This window comes from Myxine glutinosa, chromosome 13, assembly GCF_964187855.1.
Source record: "Myxine glutinosa chromosome 13, kmMyxGlut1.1, whole genome shotgun sequence".
NCBI lineage: Eukaryota > Metazoa > Chordata > Myxini > Myxiniformes > Myxinidae > Myxine > Myxine glutinosa.
The window spans coordinates 91,200,315-91,223,018 of record NC_136273.1 but is presented as its reverse complement, the minus strand read 5'-3'; the positions used below and the strand labels follow the sequence as shown (position 1 = coordinate 91,223,018).

At 41.3% G+C, this 22,704-nt stretch overlaps 1 protein-coding gene across 2 annotated transcripts in view; it reads right to left on the bottom strand.

The window, feature by feature from the left end:
- Positions 1-22,704, bottom strand: part of LOC137439119 (PHD finger protein 3) — a 156,614-nt gene that overhangs the window by 41,692 nt on the left and 92,218 nt on the right. For both annotated transcript variants that reach the window (XM_068134831.2, XM_068134832.2), the window contains 10 exons: positions 22,145-22,296; positions 19,839-20,017; positions 17,823-17,981; positions 14,002-14,206; positions 13,684-13,876; positions 6,587-6,746; positions 1,893-2,009; positions 1,658-1,774; positions 1,391-1,502; positions 978-1,209 (listed from right to left, as the gene is read on the bottom strand). In XM_068134831.2, coding sequence (XP_067990932.2) covers positions 978-1,209; positions 1,391-1,502; positions 1,658-1,774; positions 1,893-2,009; positions 6,587-6,746; positions 13,684-13,876; positions 14,002-14,206; positions 17,823-17,981; positions 19,839-20,017; positions 22,145-22,296 — 1,626 coding nt within the window. The remainder of the gene's footprint in view (positions 1-977; positions 1,210-1,390; positions 1,503-1,657; positions 1,775-1,892; positions 2,010-6,586; positions 6,747-13,683; positions 13,877-14,001; positions 14,207-17,822; positions 17,982-19,838; positions 20,018-22,144; positions 22,297-22,704) is intronic.

The following is a 22,704-nucleotide window of genomic DNA, read 5'->3' as shown; positions in this document are numbered from 1 at the left end:
AGTTTTTGGTATGTAGTACAAGGTGAGGCGTAGCATCATTGGCTGAGGGTTCGGCTGTACCACTGATACAATGTCCTCCATGGGTTAGGGCAGGAATTGGCAATTTGCTTATGGTGTCGGTGATAGCTTGCCTACTCTTTGCGAAGAACACCATGAAATCTTTAACGTTCACAAACTAATGCTGGCAGACGGCATGCCCGTTTAACATTCATCCGAGGGAAAGCATTGAAGAATCACCCTGCCTGTTAAACACCGGGATGACACTTCATTGCTGTCGGGATTCAAACCCAGGCTAGACAGCTTCGAGACGAGTGTGTATACTTCTTGGTCATCTTCCAGCCCACACCAAGATGCACATGTTAAAATCTTCCTCATCACTTTTCAAGCCACAAATAAATTGGGTGCCTGCCTATATTTTTGACCTAATTCAAACTTACATCCCTGCAAGAAAGATAAGGTCAAACAACAGGAATCTCCTGCTTGTTCCTCACACATGGGTGACGACTCTTGGCAACCGAGGATTCTTCAGTTCCGCAACTGTGTCGCTCTCTCCAGCTCTGTTTTTTTTTATAGTTTGTACATCCTCATCAATTACTGTCTTAGATCTCTCCTAAAAATGCAACTTCCAACATTTACTTCTCCCTAGCTTTTTAAGACTTTTCTTAGCTCTTCTTCATTTGGAAAACACTTTGAAAATTTCCTATAAAATGAAATCGACATATGTGGGTGAAATTTAAGTGTGAAATTTACAACCTCATCCAAGAGCCTGGTGGAATTGCCCCCAAATTCTAAAAATGTAAAAATCCACGGGTCCAAATGAAAAGGCCACCAGTGTCGTCTCTTTAAAGTGATGTAATTTTTCAAAAGTCGAAATGGAATGCAATTATGCTAAATTATGTAAATGACATGAACGACTATGATAAAGAAACATTTATTACTAGAGTTATGATAATAAATTCCTCTAGATTAACACAAACCTGTGCTCCATTCCTTTGACTTGGCTGACCGACGTCAGCGGTGAAGCTGCAGGACCCTTTTCCTCCTGGGATCTGCCTGGGGAGCTCACTAGACCAGGCAACAAAGATCCCGTGCCAGAGGTATCAGCAGAGTGATCCAGCTCATGACTGGGCCTTCGATTTGTCGGAGTGACTATCGTCGCCACCCTCACCTTCTTCGCCGCAGGCTCGTCTGCTGGAGGGGCTATTTTTCCTGCTCGGGTTGACGAGTGGGATAGTGAAGGAAGAAATTTAGGATACTGTACAACCAAAATAATACACAAGTGGACATAATTCATCACATAGTCATTATTTGAAATGCCAAAGCTATCAATGATGAACAATGACGATCACACAGGCAGACTCGAGCGAGGGAGTTAACCACCCATGCTAACCTGTACAAATCTTGCAGTTTGAGTCAAACAGATGCTGTTTGTGTCTTTCTGTCGTATCAATGGCGATGACACCATCATCCTCGAGTGCATCCGAATTTTGGGCTTCAGAATCCTGTGTCACCCCAAAAAGGTAAATTGACGCTGGTAAATGCTTGTTAAATAAAGGTCATGAAAACACAAGGATAACAGTAAAAACACAAGTACAAACTTTCACAAATTGCATTGAAGTACGCTCGAGCAGATTTGAACCCTTTAACCAAAGGTCACCTCTCCTGTGTCTGTTAGCAACGCGGTCTCTTCAATCTCAATCTCGCCCTTGTGGGTGATCTTTGTAATCGGGCGCCTTTCAATTTCTCGTTGTTCTTTCTCTATCATTTCCAACGTCTGCAACAAACAAGAAAAATCACAACCAACAATTTGAGATTCAAATAACAGCAAAATTACCTTTTAACACATAAACAACTTTTATCAGATTAGAGAAGGAAATAACGTGGGTACACACGTGTTTATTTTCACGCTCCCGCCACTCAGCCAGCTCCTTCGAAGCAAGGTCTTCGGGACTCATTCGAACAAGCACTGATGGAGAAATCTCTCCCCTGATCACACGATAGAAGAGGCCCTATGCAGGAAAATGCACAAAACTAATATCAGAGTGGACCAGCTCGACAATGTCCAAAAACACCAAACGGCTGAGAACAAGGGTGTAAAAAAAAAGAAGCAAACAGCACTGTGGTACCTTTATAATATACGGAAAAACGAACAATATACTCGTACTATATACTCGTACTATATATGTAAGAGTTTGCATAAAAAGCAAAAATTGCAAACAACAATGGTGCACGTGAGGAAGGCTTCAAGACGTCCTCCCTGCATCAGTGGCAATGAGGAGTGAAAGCAAAGCGATGCAGGGAATACAAACAAACAAATGTTACATAAACAGCAAACAGGAGAAGAAAATCAGAAGGGAAGAAAATATCAAGAGAAAGGAAAGTACAGCAGTGAACCCCAGTATGTCTCCCGATTCCACGCCTGGACTTGCGTGGTTGAAAAAAACAACAACAAATAAATATCTGCAAGTCCTGGTGTGGAGATGGGAGACTTTCGAAGAAAACAAGTACAGATACATTCAAAGTACACCGACCCCTTGCAAGATAAATAAATAACATATCCTCCATCCCAGGGGGATTATTGGTTCGTTGTTATTATTGCCAAATTATACCACTATTATTATTGTTGTTAATATTATTAGTAATTTTAAAAATGCTTTGTTACAATGTTATCATTGTTTTTTTTTGTAATTATAATCCCAAGCTGTGGAAGGACCTATTCAGCTGCTCTATACACCTTAACATGGCATGTGTTTTGAAACATGGGAATTCTTCCAGATTATTTGAAATTAATTATCATAATCAACTCTTGAGATCATGACGATCATTTTGGTGTTTCACATTCCACATCAGAAAGCTCCAATAGAACTCCACAAAAAAATAAAACACACCGTTTTTATATCTGTTACTCACAATTCTAAAAAAAAAAAAAAAAAAAAAAAAAAAAAAAAAAAACACACACACACCTCAGTATAGATGATAGGAGACTAAAAAGAAACCTACCTTTGTCAAAGGTAGAATCTTCACGGTAGTAAAGGATATCAAAGATGGTAAAATACCACAAATAAATCATAATACACTATAGCTACATGTCACGGATGAAAAAAAAGGTTGCACGACCCCAAAAAGCAGAAACACAAACCTCACAGATCACGTGACATTTTTATCGAAAGAAAATAATTATTAAACTCGTAAATCATGTGAAATAAAAAGAAAATGCTTAGATTTGTCTAAGCGCTGCTCCGATTTCACAGATAACTAGAACGACTCCGTAGAGAGCATACCTCCGCCAGGTGAACAGTTTACGTTTTGTATCTCAGAGTAGACCAGAAAATCACAATACAGAATCACATTTAAAAAAAATCAATCACAGAAATCATCATAGGTCCAGTCTATCATACCCTGATCTACCCCTCGTTTTTGGCCACATCACTCAATGGTGAAGAATCACTTAACAAATTATACAAGCTGCATCCGGATATTTACCAAAATTGAATCGAATTTTCCTCGTCACACACACAACCTGTCCAACAAGTTTCGTCCAAATCCATCCATAACTTTGAGATATCCTGGTATGTATCGTTTTTGGCCCCATCTCCCAATGGTGAAGAATCACTTAAAAATTTAAATAATAATCATCCGAATCCATATTCAGATCTTCACCAAAATCGAATCTATTTGTCCTTGTCAGACACCCAACCGGTCCACCAAGTTTCGTCCAAATCCATCCATAACTTTGAGATATCCTGTTATGTATCATTTTTGGCCCCATCTCCCAATGGTGAAGAATCAATTTTAAAATTCTAGCAGTCGGATCCGAATCAAGATCTACACCAAAACCTAATCATTTCGTCCTTGTCACATACGCTACATCTCTGCCAAATTTCGTCCGAATCTGTCCACAACTTTTTGAGATATCTTGTTCACAAACGGACAGACAGACAGACAAACAGACAAGACAGACAGACAGGGGTGAAAACATAACCCCCATCCACCTTTGGTGGCGGAGGTAATGAAATAATAAATAAGAAGTTGAGTAAAAGTCGAGAATCACGTGAGATAACGAGGAGGAAACGCACCAAAGCTTTGAAAAGTATCTGAATACATCACAGATGACTCACGAAATAACTTTGCGGATTGGAACCCTTCACTCAAACGAATCATTTGTGAGTTAGGTGCACAATAATTATAGATATAGCTCGGGACCCGACACAGGTAAATTACGCACACGGTTCAGAGCAATGATAAATATAGGTCGGGACTCGCACACTCGACACACGTAAAGTCTGGGTCGTGTTTTTTAAAATAAATAATAATTCATTATTTATTTCTCTTATACCTGAACGTGAAAAAAATTTTACGACAGAAATATTTGTCACCCCCTTTTAGGAGCATACCTGGAGGGTCATGCTGCCTCATACAAATTAAACATTCCTACAAAAAGTTACAGCACAACAAAAATCATGCCGGGTCTCTGGGCCGGATTCACGTGATGTCACCCCGGGATAATAACAATTCCACAGGGGAGGTTAAATTGGTAATTATCTCCCAAAAGAGGCAGATAGAATTAACAATTCTCGCCACCTCCTCCTGCATAAAAGTTCCTTGTTAACATAGATTGGTCTCGTATCGATGTGGTCACAAACTTCACCGTGACCAAACAGACATGATCGGGTTTTGTGTTTAGCAGAATCACGTTTTTACTTCGTGTAATGTACATCGGTACAAAAATACAGAAACCTCCGTACGGGTCGTTACAAAAATATATAAACCTTCAAACGGGTCGTTACAAAAATATGGAAGCCTCCGTACGGGTCGTTACAAAAATATATAAACCTCCAAACGGGTCGGTACAAAAATACGGAAACCTCCATACGGGTCGTTACAGAAATATATAAACCTCCAAACAGGTTAGTACAAAAATATGGAAACCTCCATACGGGTCGTTACAAAAATATGGAAGCCTCCAAACGGGTCGTTACAAAAATATGGAAGCCTCCGTACGGGTCGTTACAAAAATATATAAACCTCCAAACGGGTCATTACAAAAATATGGAAGCCTCCGTATGGGTCGTTACAAAAATATATAAACCTCCAAACGGGTCGGTACAAAAATACGGAAACTCCATACAGGTCGTTACAAAAATATATTAACCTCCAAACAGGTCAGTACAAAAATACGGAAACCTCCATACGGGTCGTTACAAAAATATGGAAGCCTCCAAACGGGTCGCTACAAAAATACGGAAACCTCCAAACGGGTCGTTACAAAAATATATAAACCTCCAAACGGGTCGTTACAAAAATATGGAAGCCTCCGTGCGGGTCGTTACAAAAATATATAAACCTCCAAACGGGTCGGTACAAAAATATATAAACCTCCAAACGAATCGGTACAAAAAAATATAAACCTCCAAACGGGTCGGTACAAAAATACAGAAACCTCCAAACGGGTCGTTACAAAAATATATAAACCTCCAAATGGGTCGTTACAAAAATATGGAAGCCTCCGTGCGGGTCGTTACAAAAATATATAAACCTCCAAACGGGTCGGTACAAAAATATATAAACCTCCAAACGAATCGGTACAAAAAAATATAAACCTCCAAACGGGTCGGTACAAAAATACAGAAACCTCCAAACGGGTCGTTACAAAAATATGGAAGCATCCGTACGGGTCGTTACAAAAATATATAAACCTCCAAACGGGTCGCTACAAAAATATATAAACCTCCAAACAAGTCGGTACAAAAATATATAAACCTCCATATGGGTCGTTACAAAAATATATAAACCTCCGTACGGGTCATTACAAAAATACGGAAACCTCCGTACGGATCGTTACAAAAATACGGAAACCTCCAAACGGGTCGTTACAAAAATATATAAACCTCCAAACAGGTCGTTACAAAAATACGGAAACCTCCATAGGAGTCGTTACAAAAATATGGAAGCCTCCATATGGGTCGTCACAAAAATACGGAAACCTCCGTACGGGTCGTTACAAAAATACGGAAACCTCCGTACGGGTCGTTACAAAAATACGGAAACCTCCGTACGGGTCGTTACAAAAATAAAGAAACCTTCGTATGGGTCGTTACAAAAATACGGAAACCTCCGTACGGGTCGTTACAAAAATACGGAAACCTCCGTACGGGTCGTTACAAAAATAAAGAAACCTTCGTATGGGTCGTTACAAAAATACGGAAACCTCCAAATGGGTCGTTACAAAAATACGGAAACCTCCGTATGGATTGTTACAAAAATACGGAAACCTCGATATGGGTCGTTACAAAAATAGGGAAGCCTCTGTACGGGTCGTTACAAAAATACGGAAACCTCCGTATGGGTCGTTACAAAATACGAAAACCTCTGTTCGGGTCGTTACAAAAATCGAGAGTTCCGTGCTATGCAAAAGGAATTTCACCGTCCCCTACCCTCATATACCCCCTCCCCCTTTCTGTTTGCCATCTATAACAGCAGCAAGAATATTAAGCAAGGTGGCAAAAGCAACCTGTATACCACCGCATTCATAAGTGTCACCGGACAATGTAAAAGGGGGGAGGGGAGGAGGTTGGATTTTCGATACCTGGTTTTTCCTGTCCTTCAGGTTGAACATGAGGCTTCGATATCTCTTCTTGTACTTATTGTCTGTGTCGTGGAACAAGGAGTAAAGTTCTCTCTCGATGTACTCGGAAAGCTTGTACGCTCGGTCTTCCTTAACAGGCAGACCTTCAGATTCCTTCAACCTGGGTGAAACCATGAAGTAAACGAGGCGTTAAAAGAACCGTTAATTTCAAAGCATTTTTACCAATGTGAATTTAGATTGATTGTTACGAGGCTGGAAGACCTGTGTGCTCTCTGACTGCATAAGAGAACGCTGAAATTGATTATCGGCAAAGTTAAATACTAATCGAGTTGTTTGTTGAACACCGCTCCTTTCCTATTCCATCTCCAGGTGCTGCATGACGTCATCGCAGGGCACCGAAGGGGGCCCGGCGATGACAGGGAGTACTCAGTTTTCACTCTGGTTTATTGTTTGTTTGTCTGAGAGATATCTCAGCCATCATTCGAGCTAGGAAGCTGAAATTTGGGAACAAAAGTGAGCAAGTGCTTTGGCCAATTTTTTTTTTTTTGTTAATCAATTAAATTATTAATTAATTATCGATTTATTAAGTGTTTATTTTCTTTCTCATCTTGGCAATATCTCAGGCACCTTTTGAGCGAGGAAGCTGGTATTCGGACACAACAGTGACCAAGTGATTTTGGCTAAATAGGATATTTTTGATTTATTGCTAATCAATTAATTGATTATTTATTAATCTGTTATTAGATTAATTACTTATTTTTGCGAGTAATTAATTAATTAATTTTCAAAATGTTACAGCGAAGGATGAAACACTGGTGCTTTGGGTATGCTATTAGCCAATTGATTAATAATTTAATTATTTTATGATTGATATTTATTTATTTTCATTATTAATCACTTATTTATTTTCATTCTCATCTGGGCAATATCTCAGGCATCTTTTGAGCGAGGAAGCTGGTATTCGGACACAACAGTGACCAAGTGATTTTGGCTAAATAGGATATTTTTGATTTATTGCTAATCAATTAATTGATTATTTATTAATCTGTTATTAGATTAATTACTTATTTTTGCGATAAATTGATTAATTTTCAAAATGTTACAGCTTAGGATGAAACACTGGTGCTTTGGGTATGCTATTAGCCAATTGATTAATAATTTAATTATTTTATGATTGTTATTTATTTGTTTTCATTATTAATCACTTATTTATTTTCATTCTCATCTGGGCAATATCTCAGGCATATTTTGAGCGAGGAAGCTGGTATTCGGACACAACAGTGGCCAAGTGATTTTGGCTAAATAGGATATTTTTGATTTATTGCTAATCAATTAATTGATTATTTATTAATCTGTTATTAGATTAATTACTTATTTTTGCGATTAAATAATTAATTAATTTTCAAAATGTTACAGCGTATTGTAACACTTCAAGAATGAAACACTGGTGCTTTGGGTATGCTATTAGCCAATTGATTAATAATTTAATTATTTTATGATTGTTATTTATTTATTTTTTATTATTAATCACTTATTTATTTTGATTCTCATCTGGGCAATATCTCAGGCATCTTTTGAGCGAGGAAGCTGGTATTCGGACACAACAGTGACCAAGTGATTTTGGCTAAATAGGATATTTTTGATTTATTGCTAATCAATTAATTGATTATTTATTAATCTGTTATTAGATTAATTACTTATTTTTGCGAGTAATTAATTAATTAATTTTCAAAATGTTACAGCGAAGGATGAAACACTGGTGCTTTGGGTATGCTATTAGCCAATTGATTAATAATTTAATTATTTTATGATTGTTATTTCTTTATTTTCATTATTAATCACTTATTTATTTTCATTCTCATCTGGGCAATATCTCAGGCATCTTTTGAGCGAGGAAGCTGGTATTCGGACACAACAGTGACCAAGTGATTTTGGCTAAATAGGATATTTTTGATTTATTGCTAATCAATTAATTGATTATTTATTAATCTGTTATTAGATTAATTACTTATTTTTGCGATTGATTAATTAATTTTCAAAATGTTACAGCTTAGGATGAAACACTGGTGCTTTGGGTATGCTATTAGCCAACTGATTAATAATTTAATTATTTTATGATTGTTATTTATTTATTTTTTATTATTAATCACTTATTTATTTTGATTCTCATCTGGGCAATAACTCAGGCATCTTTTGAGCGAGGAAGCTGGTATTCGGACACAACAGTGAGCAAGTGATTTTGGCTAAATAGGATATTTTTGATTTATTGCTAATCAATTAATTGATTAATTTATCAATCTATTATTCGATTAATTACTTATTTTGGGGATTAATTAATTAATTAATTTTCAAAATGTTACAGCGAAGGATGAAACACTGGTGCTTTGGGTATGCTATTAGCCAATTGATTAATAATATAATTATTTTAAGATTGTTATTTATTTATTTTCATTATTAATCACTTATTTATTTTCTTTCTCATCTTGGCAATATCTCAGGCACCTTTTGAGCTAGGAAGCTGGTATTCGGACACAACAGTGACCAAGTGATTTTGGCTAAATAGGATATTTTTTGATTTATTGCTAATCAATTAATTGATTATTTATTAATCTGTTATTAGATTAATTACTTATTTTGGGGATTAATTAATGAATTAATTTTGAAAATGTTACAGCTTAGGATGAAACACTGGTGCTTTAGGTATGCTATTGAACAATATTGATAAATTATTTATTTTACGATTTTCATTTATTGTAATTACCCAATTAATCAATCAATAATTGTACACCTCTCCTTCCCAATACCGTCTCGATGTGCTGCACGGCGGCAATGTTGCATGCTGGAGGATATGTTATTTCTTTATTTTGCAAGGGGGCGGTGTACTTTGAATGTATCTGTATTTGTTTTCTTCTTTTTTTCAATTATACGGCATTCGAGTCTCTTGTCGGAGCTTGGACATTAAACATTCGGGAAAGAAGGAAACAGTCATGTGCTTTTTCATGAATAACAACATCAGTGGACAATGGCAAAAATGTCAAGCATATAAAATGTAGGCTCATGGAAGAGCAGGGTAACAGAGGGTAAAAAGGCAATGCATTAATTTACTAAAGGAAGGTCATGTTTATCGAACTTATTGGAGTTCTATAAACAACAAACAGTTCTTTATACTGTTTATAAAACAAAGCAGCTTCTGTGGGTGGATTAGGGAAGAGGTGGAGATTCGTGCAGATTTCGGTGAGGAGGCGTGTGGAGGAGGTTGTTAGCCAAGGTGAGGACTTGTAGAGTGTCTGGTCGTGATTAGTGGATGGGAAACTGGATTAGTTATAGAAAGCAGAGAGTGGCTGTGAGTGGGAGGGCGTATAGCTGGGAAGCTGCAAGTAGTGCGGTCCTATGCTCCTGTAGTGGATACAAGTAGTGGATGCAAGTATGCTCCTGGTTCAGTACTCGGTCCATTAGTATTCATAATTTACATCAATAATTTGGATTGCGGGGTTATGAACAAGCTTTCCAAATTTGCAGATGACATTAAGCTTGGACGAAAGGAAGGTAGCACAACAGGAGCTGATCAGATTCAAGAAAGTCAAGATGCAGGATTAGGCCAAAAAAAAAAAAGGCAGATGCAGTTCGATATGGGATATTGCGTACAGTTTTGATCACGACATCTGAGGAAGTATGTACGTGTCACAGACAGGGTACAGCAAATGCTACAACATCAATTCTGCGCGTAGCTACCCCTACTAAGGTATGAGGAGTGGCTGAAGGAGACAGGTCTTTACACATTAGAAAAGAGGTGATTATGAGGGGATCTGATATAGATGTTTAACATGATGACGGGTACTCTATAGACAAAATAAGTACAAAAGAGAACTAGAACGGCACTCCACCTGCTTGGTTGATTAGAGAGCATACCTTCGCCTGGTTGGCCATATCAATCGATGGTGAAGAATCACTTTAAAAATTCTACTAGCTGGATCTGGATCCGGATCTTCACCAAAATCTAATCGAATAGTCCTCGTCACACACACAACCTGTCCAACAAGTTTCGTCCAAATCCGTCCATAACTTTTTGAGATATCCTGCTATGTATAGTTTTTGGCCCTATCTCCCAATGGCAAAGAATCACTTAAAAATTCCAGTAGCCGGATCCGAATCTTCACCAAATCTAATCATTTCGTCCTTGTCACATACGCTACATCTCTGATAAATTTCGTCTGAATCCGTCCACAACTTTGAGATATTTTGTTCACAAACGGACAGACAGGGGTGAAAACATAACCTCCTTTCACCTTTGGTGGCGGAGGCAATAACTACAACAAAAGTGACAGGATCAGAGACCACAGCCTGAGAATGGTAGTAAGGCAAAGGTCTTTCACTCAAAGAGTTGTTAATGCATGGAATGGTCTTCCTGGAAAGGTAACGGCAGCAGAAACAGTAGGTTGATTTAAATTCGAGTTAGTTACCGAGAAGCCTTGGGGATAGGGAGGTGCACGGCTATTGGTAGGCAGCTTAGGTGTGGATCAGTGAATGTATGCATGGGTAGTGACTGTGATGTGTGTGAGAGGGACTCATCAAAATGTCAAGGTGTTGTTGGCAGGGACTGCAAGCAGCCATGTTTCTTCAGGACTAGTCTCCCATATCTACTACCCCCGATATTAACTCAGCCTGATATTTCATCCACAGAAACCTGCTCATTCTCATCCACAGATTCATCCAATTTCTTCTTCAATTATCGTACCCTTCCTTCCGCCTATGGTACACTGAATCCTGTGGTGAGGCAGTTGCTCTGAAACTTCTGGCCTTCTCTTCCTGGATGGCAATCTCAGTGCATTCCAAAAATTCCACAACAAGTGTGAATCCACTCTCAGGAGAGTCAGAAAACAACATCTGTCCAACCTCAAGAATGAACTTTCAAACTTGGCTCCCTCCTCTAAAACCTGGTGGCACCTTGTTAAGTCTGTCTCTGGTGTATGCTCCTCTTCCAAGTATTACCTGTCTTCAAATGACACCACATGGCGACTCTGCTCGTGAAGGCTGAATGCCTCAATTTTGTGTTTGCTTCAAAATCATGTCATCAACCCTTCACTCTCGGTACCCATTTTCCCAGTCATACCCAATTGCTCCTGGACTCTTGTCTTTTGCATCTGAAAAGGTGGAGAAGGTTCTTCAACCCTCAACTCTGACTCTGCTACTGGACCGGACAGCATCAACTCATGCGTCCTGAAGACCTGCTCTGCTACTCTTGCACATCCTCTCTCTGCCCTTTTCACTCTGTCATTTGTGTTTGGACATCTTCCATCTGCTGGGAAATCAGCCAACATCACTGCACTAGATAAAAGGTGCAAAAACGGATCACCTGAACTACAGACCAATCAGCTTGCTCTCAATCATCAGCAAGGTCATGTAACGCATCATCACAGTTGATATTAAATCATTTATATTCTCCAACAACCCCATCTCAGATCACCAATTCGGATTTAGACCAGGTCAATCCCGCATGGGGCATGCTGCTTCTACTCTCCCAACAATCTATGGAGGCACTCAATGTCAGACATGGGATTAAGGCCATCTCTCTGGAGGCAGGCCGCAGCCACTTCCCTCTCTTCCGACCTTGAAAAACAAAAATCGCATGCTGGTTAAAACACTGAGAATATGTCTTTCAATCCTGACAAATATCACACTCTCCTAAAGGATCGTCCACCACCTCCCTCCTCTTACCTCTCAACCCCATATACTTTCTCAACAATCCACTTGAGGAAATTCAGTCACTCAAACTCTTGGGTCTCACCAACACCCATGATCTTTCTTGGGCAAACCACATTTCAAGGTTGGCCTCCAAAGCCAAACACTGACTGGGCATCCTCCATTGTACAAAAAAATTTTTTGGCACACCTGAACTCCTATCCACCTACAATGTCTTCAGCCACATCTTGATGGAGTACTGCTCTCCATTCTGGACTGGATCCCCTACCTCTTACCTTGCTCAACTTGACACCATAGAATTCAAGGCCTTCAAAATCATTGGAATCTCCCATGCTGAAGCTGAGTCTATGGGCCCATCACTTTTCCATCGCAGATAGGTCGGTGGTCTCTCTGTCTTCTATCATCTGCTTTCTGGCACCCTTTGCACTTTTGTGCGTTGCCACTCCCACCCCCCCCCCCCTCCCTCATCCTCCCTCCCCCCTCCCCCCTCTTTTCCCCACAGGTTTCCGCAGGGTGCACACAGTCCACTATCAACCTCCTTATGGTGAAACTACATAAATCAAGGATTTTATTCACCTCCTCCACTCTCAAGTGGAGATAACTCGTTATTCTCAAGTTATTCTCAATAACTCAATCAATAACTCAATATTCTCAATCATAACTCAAGTTATTCACCTCCACACCTCCTCCACACACAATCAAGGAGCTCACCTTCACTCATTTGTTCCTCTTTTTCCCCACCTGTGGCACCAACTTCCTTATTCTCTTCAATCTCATTGTTACCTCCATGTCTTCAAGACAGCTGTTCACCACCATCTCAGATCATCCCCATCCGAAGCCATGCTCCTTTTCTAACCTCGTAATGCCTCTCGACCCCATTCGATTGGGGTCGATTCATTATTGTGATTTTCTGGTCTACTCTGGGATACAAAACGTAAACTGTTCACCTGGCGGAGGTATGCTCTCTACCGAGTGCCGTTGTAGTTTCCAGTGTTTCCTTCCTGAGAGTTTCCTTATGTATCCATCTTGTCCACCCCATGCATCCTTTTCTGTCCCTCATTCCTCTCCACACCCATCATTTGTCCAAGTCTTGTTCTATCTTGACCTTCAACTCTGCTGTTTGTGTTACACCTCCCCCACCCCCTCTCTATTGTTCCTTTTGTCCCGTTACCTCCTTATCCGCTCAGTGTATGAGCTCTTCCACGAACCTTGACCATCTATACAAAAAGAGCAATTGTAGCAACCAAATTGTACTTTGACACAAAATAAATTGTAGATTAAATTTTAAAATAATAAGAAGCAGGTGCTTTGTTTGTGTATATTATTTTAATGGTATCAATAACCAATTTTACTATCAAGCTTCTTGTTGTTGTTGTTGTTGTTGTTGATGATGACACCTTTTCACGAGGATATCTCCCAAGGAACGGCGAACGTTGAGACGGATCTGCCCATCTTTGGGCAGTGTGCGGTTAAGAGGCTCCATCTTTCTCTTCACCTCTAGTTTCTTGTCACACAAAGGAGGTTCCCTCACTGCTGCTACCTCCTTCGTCTCCATCTCCTTTGGCACAGTGTCCACCTGTGGCTTTTGGACTAGGAAAATATACATGTGCAATTGAACACAGAGAAACGAAGTTCAAAAGTAGCTTTTAATTGTTTAACTTAATGAATGCATGTTTCCAAATGAAATTTGCTCTTTTCAAAGACCTCTTTCTCACCAACGGTGTAAAAGGCATTGGGTGCAATGGTGAACCGAGGAGGTACGCCAGCCTGGTGAGCATGCAGGAGACTGCTCGAGTTGGTGAAGGTGAGCATGTTGGGGCCAACGAGGACCAGACGTGTCTTTTGATCTAAAACTGTTAAAGGCCGGTGGTGAACCACATCTCGGCAGTTTGTGCCAGGTGTCAGACGTGTCACCGGCACCTGCAAGTTGACACAAGTGTCAGTCATTTATGTGCAATAAACTTACGGAAAACAAGTCCTCATCGAGGGCACTGCACCTTATAAATGGGATATGCAGATTTTACATTCAAATGAGAAAATAAATAATAAAGGTTGTAGAAAGGTAAAAATACATATATATATATATATATATATATGAATTTATATTTCAAGGTGACATATCGACAGTGGTGATGGTGAAGGGTATATAAATAAATAAATAGATAATTCAAGAAAGAATGTAGAGAGTGGGGATAGTAGAGTGTAGATAAAGAAATACCAGTAAATAATTCAAAGTCGTGTGTCAGTAGTGGAGATGGTAAAGTGTATCTTCTTCCTCTCTTAGCTTTATAAGGGGTGAGGAGTAATTCTATCCTGCCTTGACTATCCTCAACCAACTCTCTCCACTCTCCAACCACCCCGATCTTATTGAAATCCCTCCTCACAAATATTCTCATCTCAGCCATGGTCTACCTCTTTTCCTCCTACTTTGCTCCCTCAACCTATCCGCTCTCTTTGCCATTCTCTCTTCCTCCATCCACACCAAGTGTCCAGCCCATCTCCGCCAGATTTTTTTTACCAATCTCCCTGTCATGCTCATCTGCATATCAATCTCCTCTCTCAGTTCATCAATCTTCCTTCTATCCACCCTCTTCACTCCCGCAATCCTCCTGACCCAGTTGTTCTCACAGTTCTGCAGTTTCTGTTGTTTCTGTCAGTGCCACCACCCTTCCTCATCCTGACCCATGCCACGACACCCGACCCACATTGCCTTAATCTTCTCCATATTCATCTTCAAGAAATGTTTCCAGAATGCTTCCTTCCACTCCCCAGTACCTCCTGCATCTCCCGCGTACTCTCCGCCACAGCAGTCAAATCGTCTGCATATCTTCCCCAAAATACCCCTCATGTTTACCTTCCTGCTTGCCAGCTCCATCCCCATGACAAACATGAGTGGGCTGAGAGTGCTTCCCTGCCTCAAACCGATGTTCACACTAACTCCTCCGACATCCCAGGGACCAACCAAAACTATTCCCTTGTATATCTCTTCCACCAACCTAACTTCTGCTTCCAGCACTCCCATCCATCCCAGTGTCACCATCACCATCACCATCTCTCTCGGGACAGTGTCGTAGCCCTTCCCCAGGCACACAAATCCCAATGCCATTTCACCTTGCACCTCCAATCTCTTCTCCACCACCTGCTCACCATGAACATCCCATCCATCACCCCAACCTTCCAAACCCCTGTTGTTCTTCACCTACCTCCCTCTCCACACTCTCCCTTATCCTCACATCCAGAATCCTCTCCAGCACCTTAATGACATGACTTAGGAGTGTAATGCCCCTGTACTTCCCCGGACCTTGAACATCGCCCTTCCTCTTCCATATTGGCACAATTAGCCCTGTCCTCCAATCCTCCGGAATCAAACCCTCTCTCATACATACATTGAACAACCTCTTTGGCCAACCGACTTCAACCAACTCTCCCGCTGCAATTATCATCTCAGTCTGTACCTCATCAAGCCTGCCGCTCTTCCCTTTTTCACCCTCTTTAATGCTGTCCGTACATCCTCCCTGTGATCTCCACAACCTCCACTTTCCCCTCTACATAACACGGTAGCTACAGCTCACAGTTGCTTCCTCCCAGGTTCAACGGCTCCTTAAAATAACCTTTCCATATCATCAATACTTTCGGTTTCCCATTCATTGACCTCGGTTGGCCGTTTTTGGAATCTGCCGAATTCCTCAAAGATAAGTACTCCCAGCAGTTTTGTTGTGTTTTTACTGTTTATTTTGCTGTCTGTGTTTACTGTATGCTTCTAGTTCAGTTTTTGTTTTAAACTTGTGCAAATTTGTAAGTATTCGTTGGACTTTTCGTTCCTGTTTTTTTTTCGTTCCTACAGTTCCTACAGTTCCTTTTCGTTCCTACATTTTCCTAGTTCGAGTCCACAATTGTGTTCTTTACTGTATTTTCATCCTATTACCTTCAACTTTTTTGTTTTCTCCCCAGTTCCCTTATTTCTACTTAAAATTCTCCCAACTATAACCCCCGTTTGGTGTCTAAAAAAAAAAAATACTTATTTTTAATTATCCAGACCACCCTACTTCCCCCACTTCTACTTCCTCTTCCGGCCTCTCTTCATTTTTGCCCTTTTCCACTCTGCGTTCCCACTCTGATCATGAAGTTATTCACAAACCAGCTCAAAATTCTTTTCGTCAAGCTTTTGCTTTACTCTTCTCTCCTCTTCTTCATCTTATACATAACCCTCAATAATAATAATTAAGTGGCTGTCAAACCTCAACTCTGATTCTGAAACTGGACCAGACGGCATCAGCTCACGGGTCATAAAATCCTTCTCTGCCGCTCTATCTCACCCTCTCTCTATTTTCTTCACCCTCTCTTTTGCTCAACGTCATCTGCCATATGCTTGGAAATCAGCCAACATTACTGCTTTACACAAAAAATGTGCAAAAACAGATCCTTGCAACTACAGACCAATCAGCCTGCTCCCAATAATCAGCAAGGTCATGGAATCAATCATCGCTTCGGATATCAAATCCTTCCTCTTCTCCAATGGCTTGATCTCTGATCATCAATTTGGTTTCAGACCAGGTCACTCTACTCTGGACATGCTGCTTCTGCTGTCTCAACAATGGATTGAGGCCCTCGATGCCAAACAGGAAATCAGAGCTGTCTCCCTTGACAGCATTGCTGAATCAGAGTTGAGGTTTGACAGCCATTTAATTATCATTGAGGGTTATGTAGAAGATGATGAAGAAGAAGAAGACGCCGTGCCTTCGATACAGTCTTGCACCACAACCTGCCCACAAAACTCTACTCCTATGGTATCCATGGAAACCTCAACACATGGCTTGCGGACTTCCGTTCCTGTCGTAGTCAACATGTGGCTCTAAATGGAATTCTCTCATCTCCCTTCTTGTTCAAGCTGGAGTTTCTCAAGGAAGTGTTCTGGGCCCTGTGCTTTTTCTGGTCTTCATTAATGATCTCTCCGACTCTCCAGAAAATCTTCTCTATCTTTTTGCTGATGACTCCACCCTCTGCCGGTCCATATCTCTACAGGGCGTTCAAGGTCTGCCGGCAACCCCCTTCTGGTGAAACTACCAAAATCAAGACTCTCTGCTCACCTCACTCTTTCATTCCTCTTTTTCCCCACCTCTTGAACAAACTCCCACACTCTCTTCAATTTCAGTCTTCCCTCCAGGTCTTCAAAACCAGCTGTGCACCACCATCTCATATTTTCCCCCATCCAAAACCTTGATCCTTTCTACCCCTGTTAATCCACCCAAAACCCACCTCCTTCAATTTCCCCGTTTTCTTTCCTGGAGGTCGCTGTAGTGTCCATCTTGTTTATCCCATGTACCCGGCTCCAGCCCTCTCTCTTCAACAGATCTCCTGACGTCCGTGTTCCCTTCTGGTGCCGTGCTTCCCTCTCTCACCCCCTCTTGTCTCCTGCTCCCTTTGTTATATGTTCTGCGTGTTAGTTCTTATACTAGCTTTGACGATGTACACAAGAAAAAAAGGACAGAAAGGAAGAGGTGTTTTATGCGCGCAAGCACGTGGCACAGGAACTAACCACCGGAATTGTGCTACCAAGGCCTGCGTTAGAAGGTGTGGACTTCACATGTTCACGTTCCAGGGCACGCATTGTGGAGGCTGCATGCCGCAAGATGCAGCTCTGACTGCAGTACACGGAACCAGGGGCAGCGGTTTTGTTACAGCCAGTCCCAGCACACTGCAGGAATGATGCACACAATTGAGTTTGAGGATATTTCCGACACGTGTAACTGCCACTATCACCAAAAGGCAAAAACAATGATTGAAATCAGACGGGAACCAATATAATACCTAATCAAGAACATCAACTATGTTGCCGGTTCTGGATGTACACCGACATTCCAGCAATGTCACGTCAGTTGAATTTTCACCATCAGTTTGGCTTGCATTGCCGGCATGCAAGTATTACCGATAGCAGTTCACTTGAAGAAAACCTCATTTTCCATTTGTAAAGAGAGCACTCCGTCCGAAATCTGTGTTATAATACAGGAGTGTCCGTCCTTCCATCCCGAAACCATTCCCTCAGTTTTGGGGCTAGCCCCAACAAACCTTCTGTGGAATGTTTTGGGGTCCCAGCAGCTGTCGTAAGGTCAGTAGGAGGTTTCATTAGATCCTCAATACCATCATGATTTTGAAATTCGATCGATACGGATCTTGCTGCCAATCCGAAAAACTTGAGGTGAGATGATGATGATGATTTGCTGGTTTAATATTATCTCGATGCAATCGTGATTTAACATTATATTTTGATATATTAACACTATAGTATTAATTTGTGATTGGAATGATGAATGATGCTGTTTGGAATGAAAATATAGAGAGAATGAGTTTAAAGTAGAATGAGGAAATGACATGAGGGTTTCGACATGTGACATTTGCAGATTCGCCATTTGCAGTTTCGCCATTTGCAGATTCGCCATTTGCAGATTCGCCATTTGCAGATTCGCCATTTGCAGTTTCGTAATTGACCGCATGTAGAAACATTCAGCTGCAGTAAGTTTTTGCCCAAGTCATTCACGAACCGGCTGTCCATGCCTGATGTTCGACTGAAGGTGGCACAGGAATATGGAATTTATTGATTCATTGTTTAGTATTCGCCTTTTCCACATTGTCTGTTTGCTTTTGGCATCGCACCCGTGTGTAGCACAGGTACCTCTCTAGTATTTTACATTTGTCCTTATACGAGAAGGAGCTTCTTATGAGAACCTCCCCACTCGTACTCTGCACAAACCAAACATTGACAGCCGTTGACATGTGACGGCTTCAGATTGCAATTTGCCGTGCAATTCACGTCAACGTGACAAGTTGGAAGTGGCAAGAACTGCTTGTGCACAACAAAAATGCGAGAAATCATGTCTTGGACTGGACTCAACACTTGTGAAATGCAGTAATACCGGTTCTTCTTTGCCCGTAAAGTCAGACCAGCTTCTAAACGCTATATTGCTATGGCATTCCCACAATCAATTAATCATGATGTTGGAGGATTGAACCCCATAAAAATTGCTTTTCCACCTGGTCCACAGACTTTGAAGGTACACAATCCAATTTCGTGGATCTTTCCCTACAAGTTGCTGCCACCACTTCACCCACCCCAATATGGGACCAAAATTAGGGTATTAAAAATTGCACCTCACGACTAAGGGCCAACGCACATTAGCCGACGAAATGCAACAAGGTTGTTGGCAAAAGTTTTTGATAATCGTGTAAAGTGAGGCAGTTGCCAGCGTTCATCTACTAGATTTTCATGTGCATCAGCGACAATCGTAAAAGTTTAACATGTTTAACTGTTATGATGAGTTATCCTCGACAATTGTCCAACGTGGTGAAGTGTGTGGCAGTCTCTGACAAAACAAGGCCGTGCAAGATTCGTCGTTGACAATGTTGTTACGTATGCATCCACAAACATCGGCTCGTGCACGGCAGCCTTAAAGGTGCCAAAAATGAGCAACACCTACATGAAAAAGGTATTAACAAGAGCAAACTAAAGTAATAAAGTAATTATAACAAGCATTAAAAAGTAAAAACATAAAACAACCTTGTTCATAAATCTCTTCTTTTTCTTCTGTTGCTCCTCAGGTTTTGTTTTCTCAATTTTCCCTTTGATATCTTCTTTGTTGTCAATTCCCACAATCACGGATCCTTGTGAAATCACCACCTCCCCTGGCTCGGTCTCCTGAACTCCAGTACTGTTGGCCAGAAGAGGGGCTGCGACGCCTGCTCACAACACAGGTATGCCAGATCGGAGAACATCCTTACAAGAGTCCATCCCTGTAGTAAAACGCCAGCTCCGAACCTGGCTCTCAGGTAACAATACATCCACTCAGGTGGCCCATTAGTTCATGATACAACCAACCTCACAACTCCAAACAAGAATATCTACAATACCCTCGGTAGTAGTCGTTACTTCCACCACCGAAGGTGGACTGAGACTATGTTTTCATTACCGTTTGTCTGTCTGCCTGTGAGCACGATATCCCGTAAAGTTATGGGCTGGTTCAGCCGAAACTTGGTGGACATGTTGTGTGTGTGACAAGGATGAATTGGTTAGACTTTGCTGAGGATCCGAATCTGGATAATAGAATTCTTCAAGCAATTATTAACAATTGAGAGAGAGTGCCAAGAACGATATATAGCGCGATGTCTCAAAAAGTTGTGGACGGATTCGGACGAAACTTGGTAGATGAGTTGGTTCGGTGACGAGAACAAGCCGATTAGATTTTAGTTCAGTTCCGGATGCAGATCCAGCTTATCAGTGGGATACAAAATATAAACTGTTCAGCCTGGTGGAGGTATGCTCGATATCTAGTAGTTGTTTTGTTTAAAGTAAGGTAATGCATTTAAGCAACTGTGTGCATGATTTTAGCTCACCTGGAACGAAGTTCAGAGGAGCTTATGCGATGGCGCGTCGTCCGTCCGTCAGTCCGTCAGTAAACACTTGCAACTCCTTCTCCCAAACCGCTGATGGGATTGCGACCAAATTTGGCACAAATGATATTTGTTGTGTTGTGAATAAAACTTTGTTCACGGCAGTAAAACAATCGGGTTGTAAGGGGCTTTACCGGGGGTCAAAGTGGATCCAGGTTTGACCCCCCCAAAATAGGAATTTGCTTTTTCCTCTGAAACTACACACTATTTCGATGAAACATGACCACAACCTTAATCACCAGTGTTGTACCAAAGTTTGTTCCCAAATAAATTGGGGTCTAAGGTGGTCTGGGGGGTGGGGGAGGGGCTTGCCCTCCAAAATAGGTATTTGCTTCCTTTGCAGAACCTACACACACAATTTTGATGAAACTTCACCACAACCTTCATCATCCGTGATATACCAATGTATGTTGAAGGCATTGAAAAAATTGGGGTCTGAGGAGGTACACGGGGCGGTAGGGCCATTGCACTCTGTCCGAAACTCCGTTTTGGGGATTCCCCCCCAAAATAGGTATTTTTTTGGTTTGTTTGTTTAAAGTCTTATCATTATGTTAGTATGATGCTACATGCTGCCCTGTCTTCGAGCAAACATTGAAATTGGTTTAAAATACCTTTAGTCAGTGCAGCATAGTGTTTATTCTACCAGGTGAGCACCAGGGGTATTGCCCCTATGTTTGAGTGGAGGATATGGCAGCATCTCCCATAGATCAATGACATTCGGCAAATAACACAGCGATCTGGAACTAATTAACTGTTCAGAAGAATACACGACCATATTTGCTCGCTTCTAAAGCCTGGTGTTGGCTTAGCGGTTAGGGTGCCTGGTGTTGGCTTAGCGGTTAGGCTTGGGATCCTAGGATCCTGGGTTCGAATCCCGGTCGATCGCTAAATTAACACCAGGGGGGTTGACTCAGCCTGTCATCCTTCCGAGGTCGGCAAATTGAGTACCAGCTTGCTGGGATGAATGATCCCGGTGTGTACCCCGGTTTAGAATAGGTACACCGTATCCCTGCACATCGTGAGAGGCGACTAAGGGTTGGTGTCAGGAAGGGCATCCGGCCATAAAAACATTGCCTCAAACAGGGAACCATGATTGTCATGGGGCCCGCAAGGCTAACCCCCGCTCTAGCGGGGAAAATGGCCTTAAAACGATCATTCATTTGCTCGCTTATAACAAACATATGTTAATGGTGTGCAACAAGCACAACAAGTGTTTTCACTGACTGACAATTCCTGCACTTCTTCAACCACCAGCAGAACAATTACAACTATTTATGATAGCACGTTCATTTTAACATTTTAAAAGTCCTTGCAATCACACGACATCTTTAGCCCATGGGTAGAAAAAAGAATATTAATTAACCTGTTCACGACCCACATATTTCGGATGGCGGAGATTTTGACCCCACAATGTACCAGCGGCTGCGGGGGCTTGTTCCTCCTTTGAGATGCAGTTGGGACAGATGTAATCCTCGCCGTGCTTTTCCATCTGCCTGCCACGAGCCACCGAGATGCCAACGCAGTCACCATGGAACCAGTCTTCACATCGATCACAGCAGATCATGAACCTGGGAGCAAGGACATACAATGGCACTGATGACTCACACAAAACACAGCAACATGGACGTAATCGAGTAAGTGGTATCAATCTAGAAGTTTAAATTCTGGCTTCTGACAAAGTATGTGCTTTTACTGCACCATACAAAAGTATGTGAATAGGAAAAAATAAAATGTGGCACACACCAGACATCAATATATTTTAACTTTCAGCAACAAAAACCTAAGAGGATTACCAAAACACAAATGTAGAAAAAATAATGTGGGGGTGAGAGATTGCCCAAGAGAGGTTGTGGGTGAAGGTTAGTTCCAGAAGTCGATGCTTATGGAAGAGCTTGAACACAGAAAGGAGCAGAACATAACAGAGCAAAAAGAAAAACGTGGAAAACAGGGAAACACCACCAGCTGGTAGAAGAGAA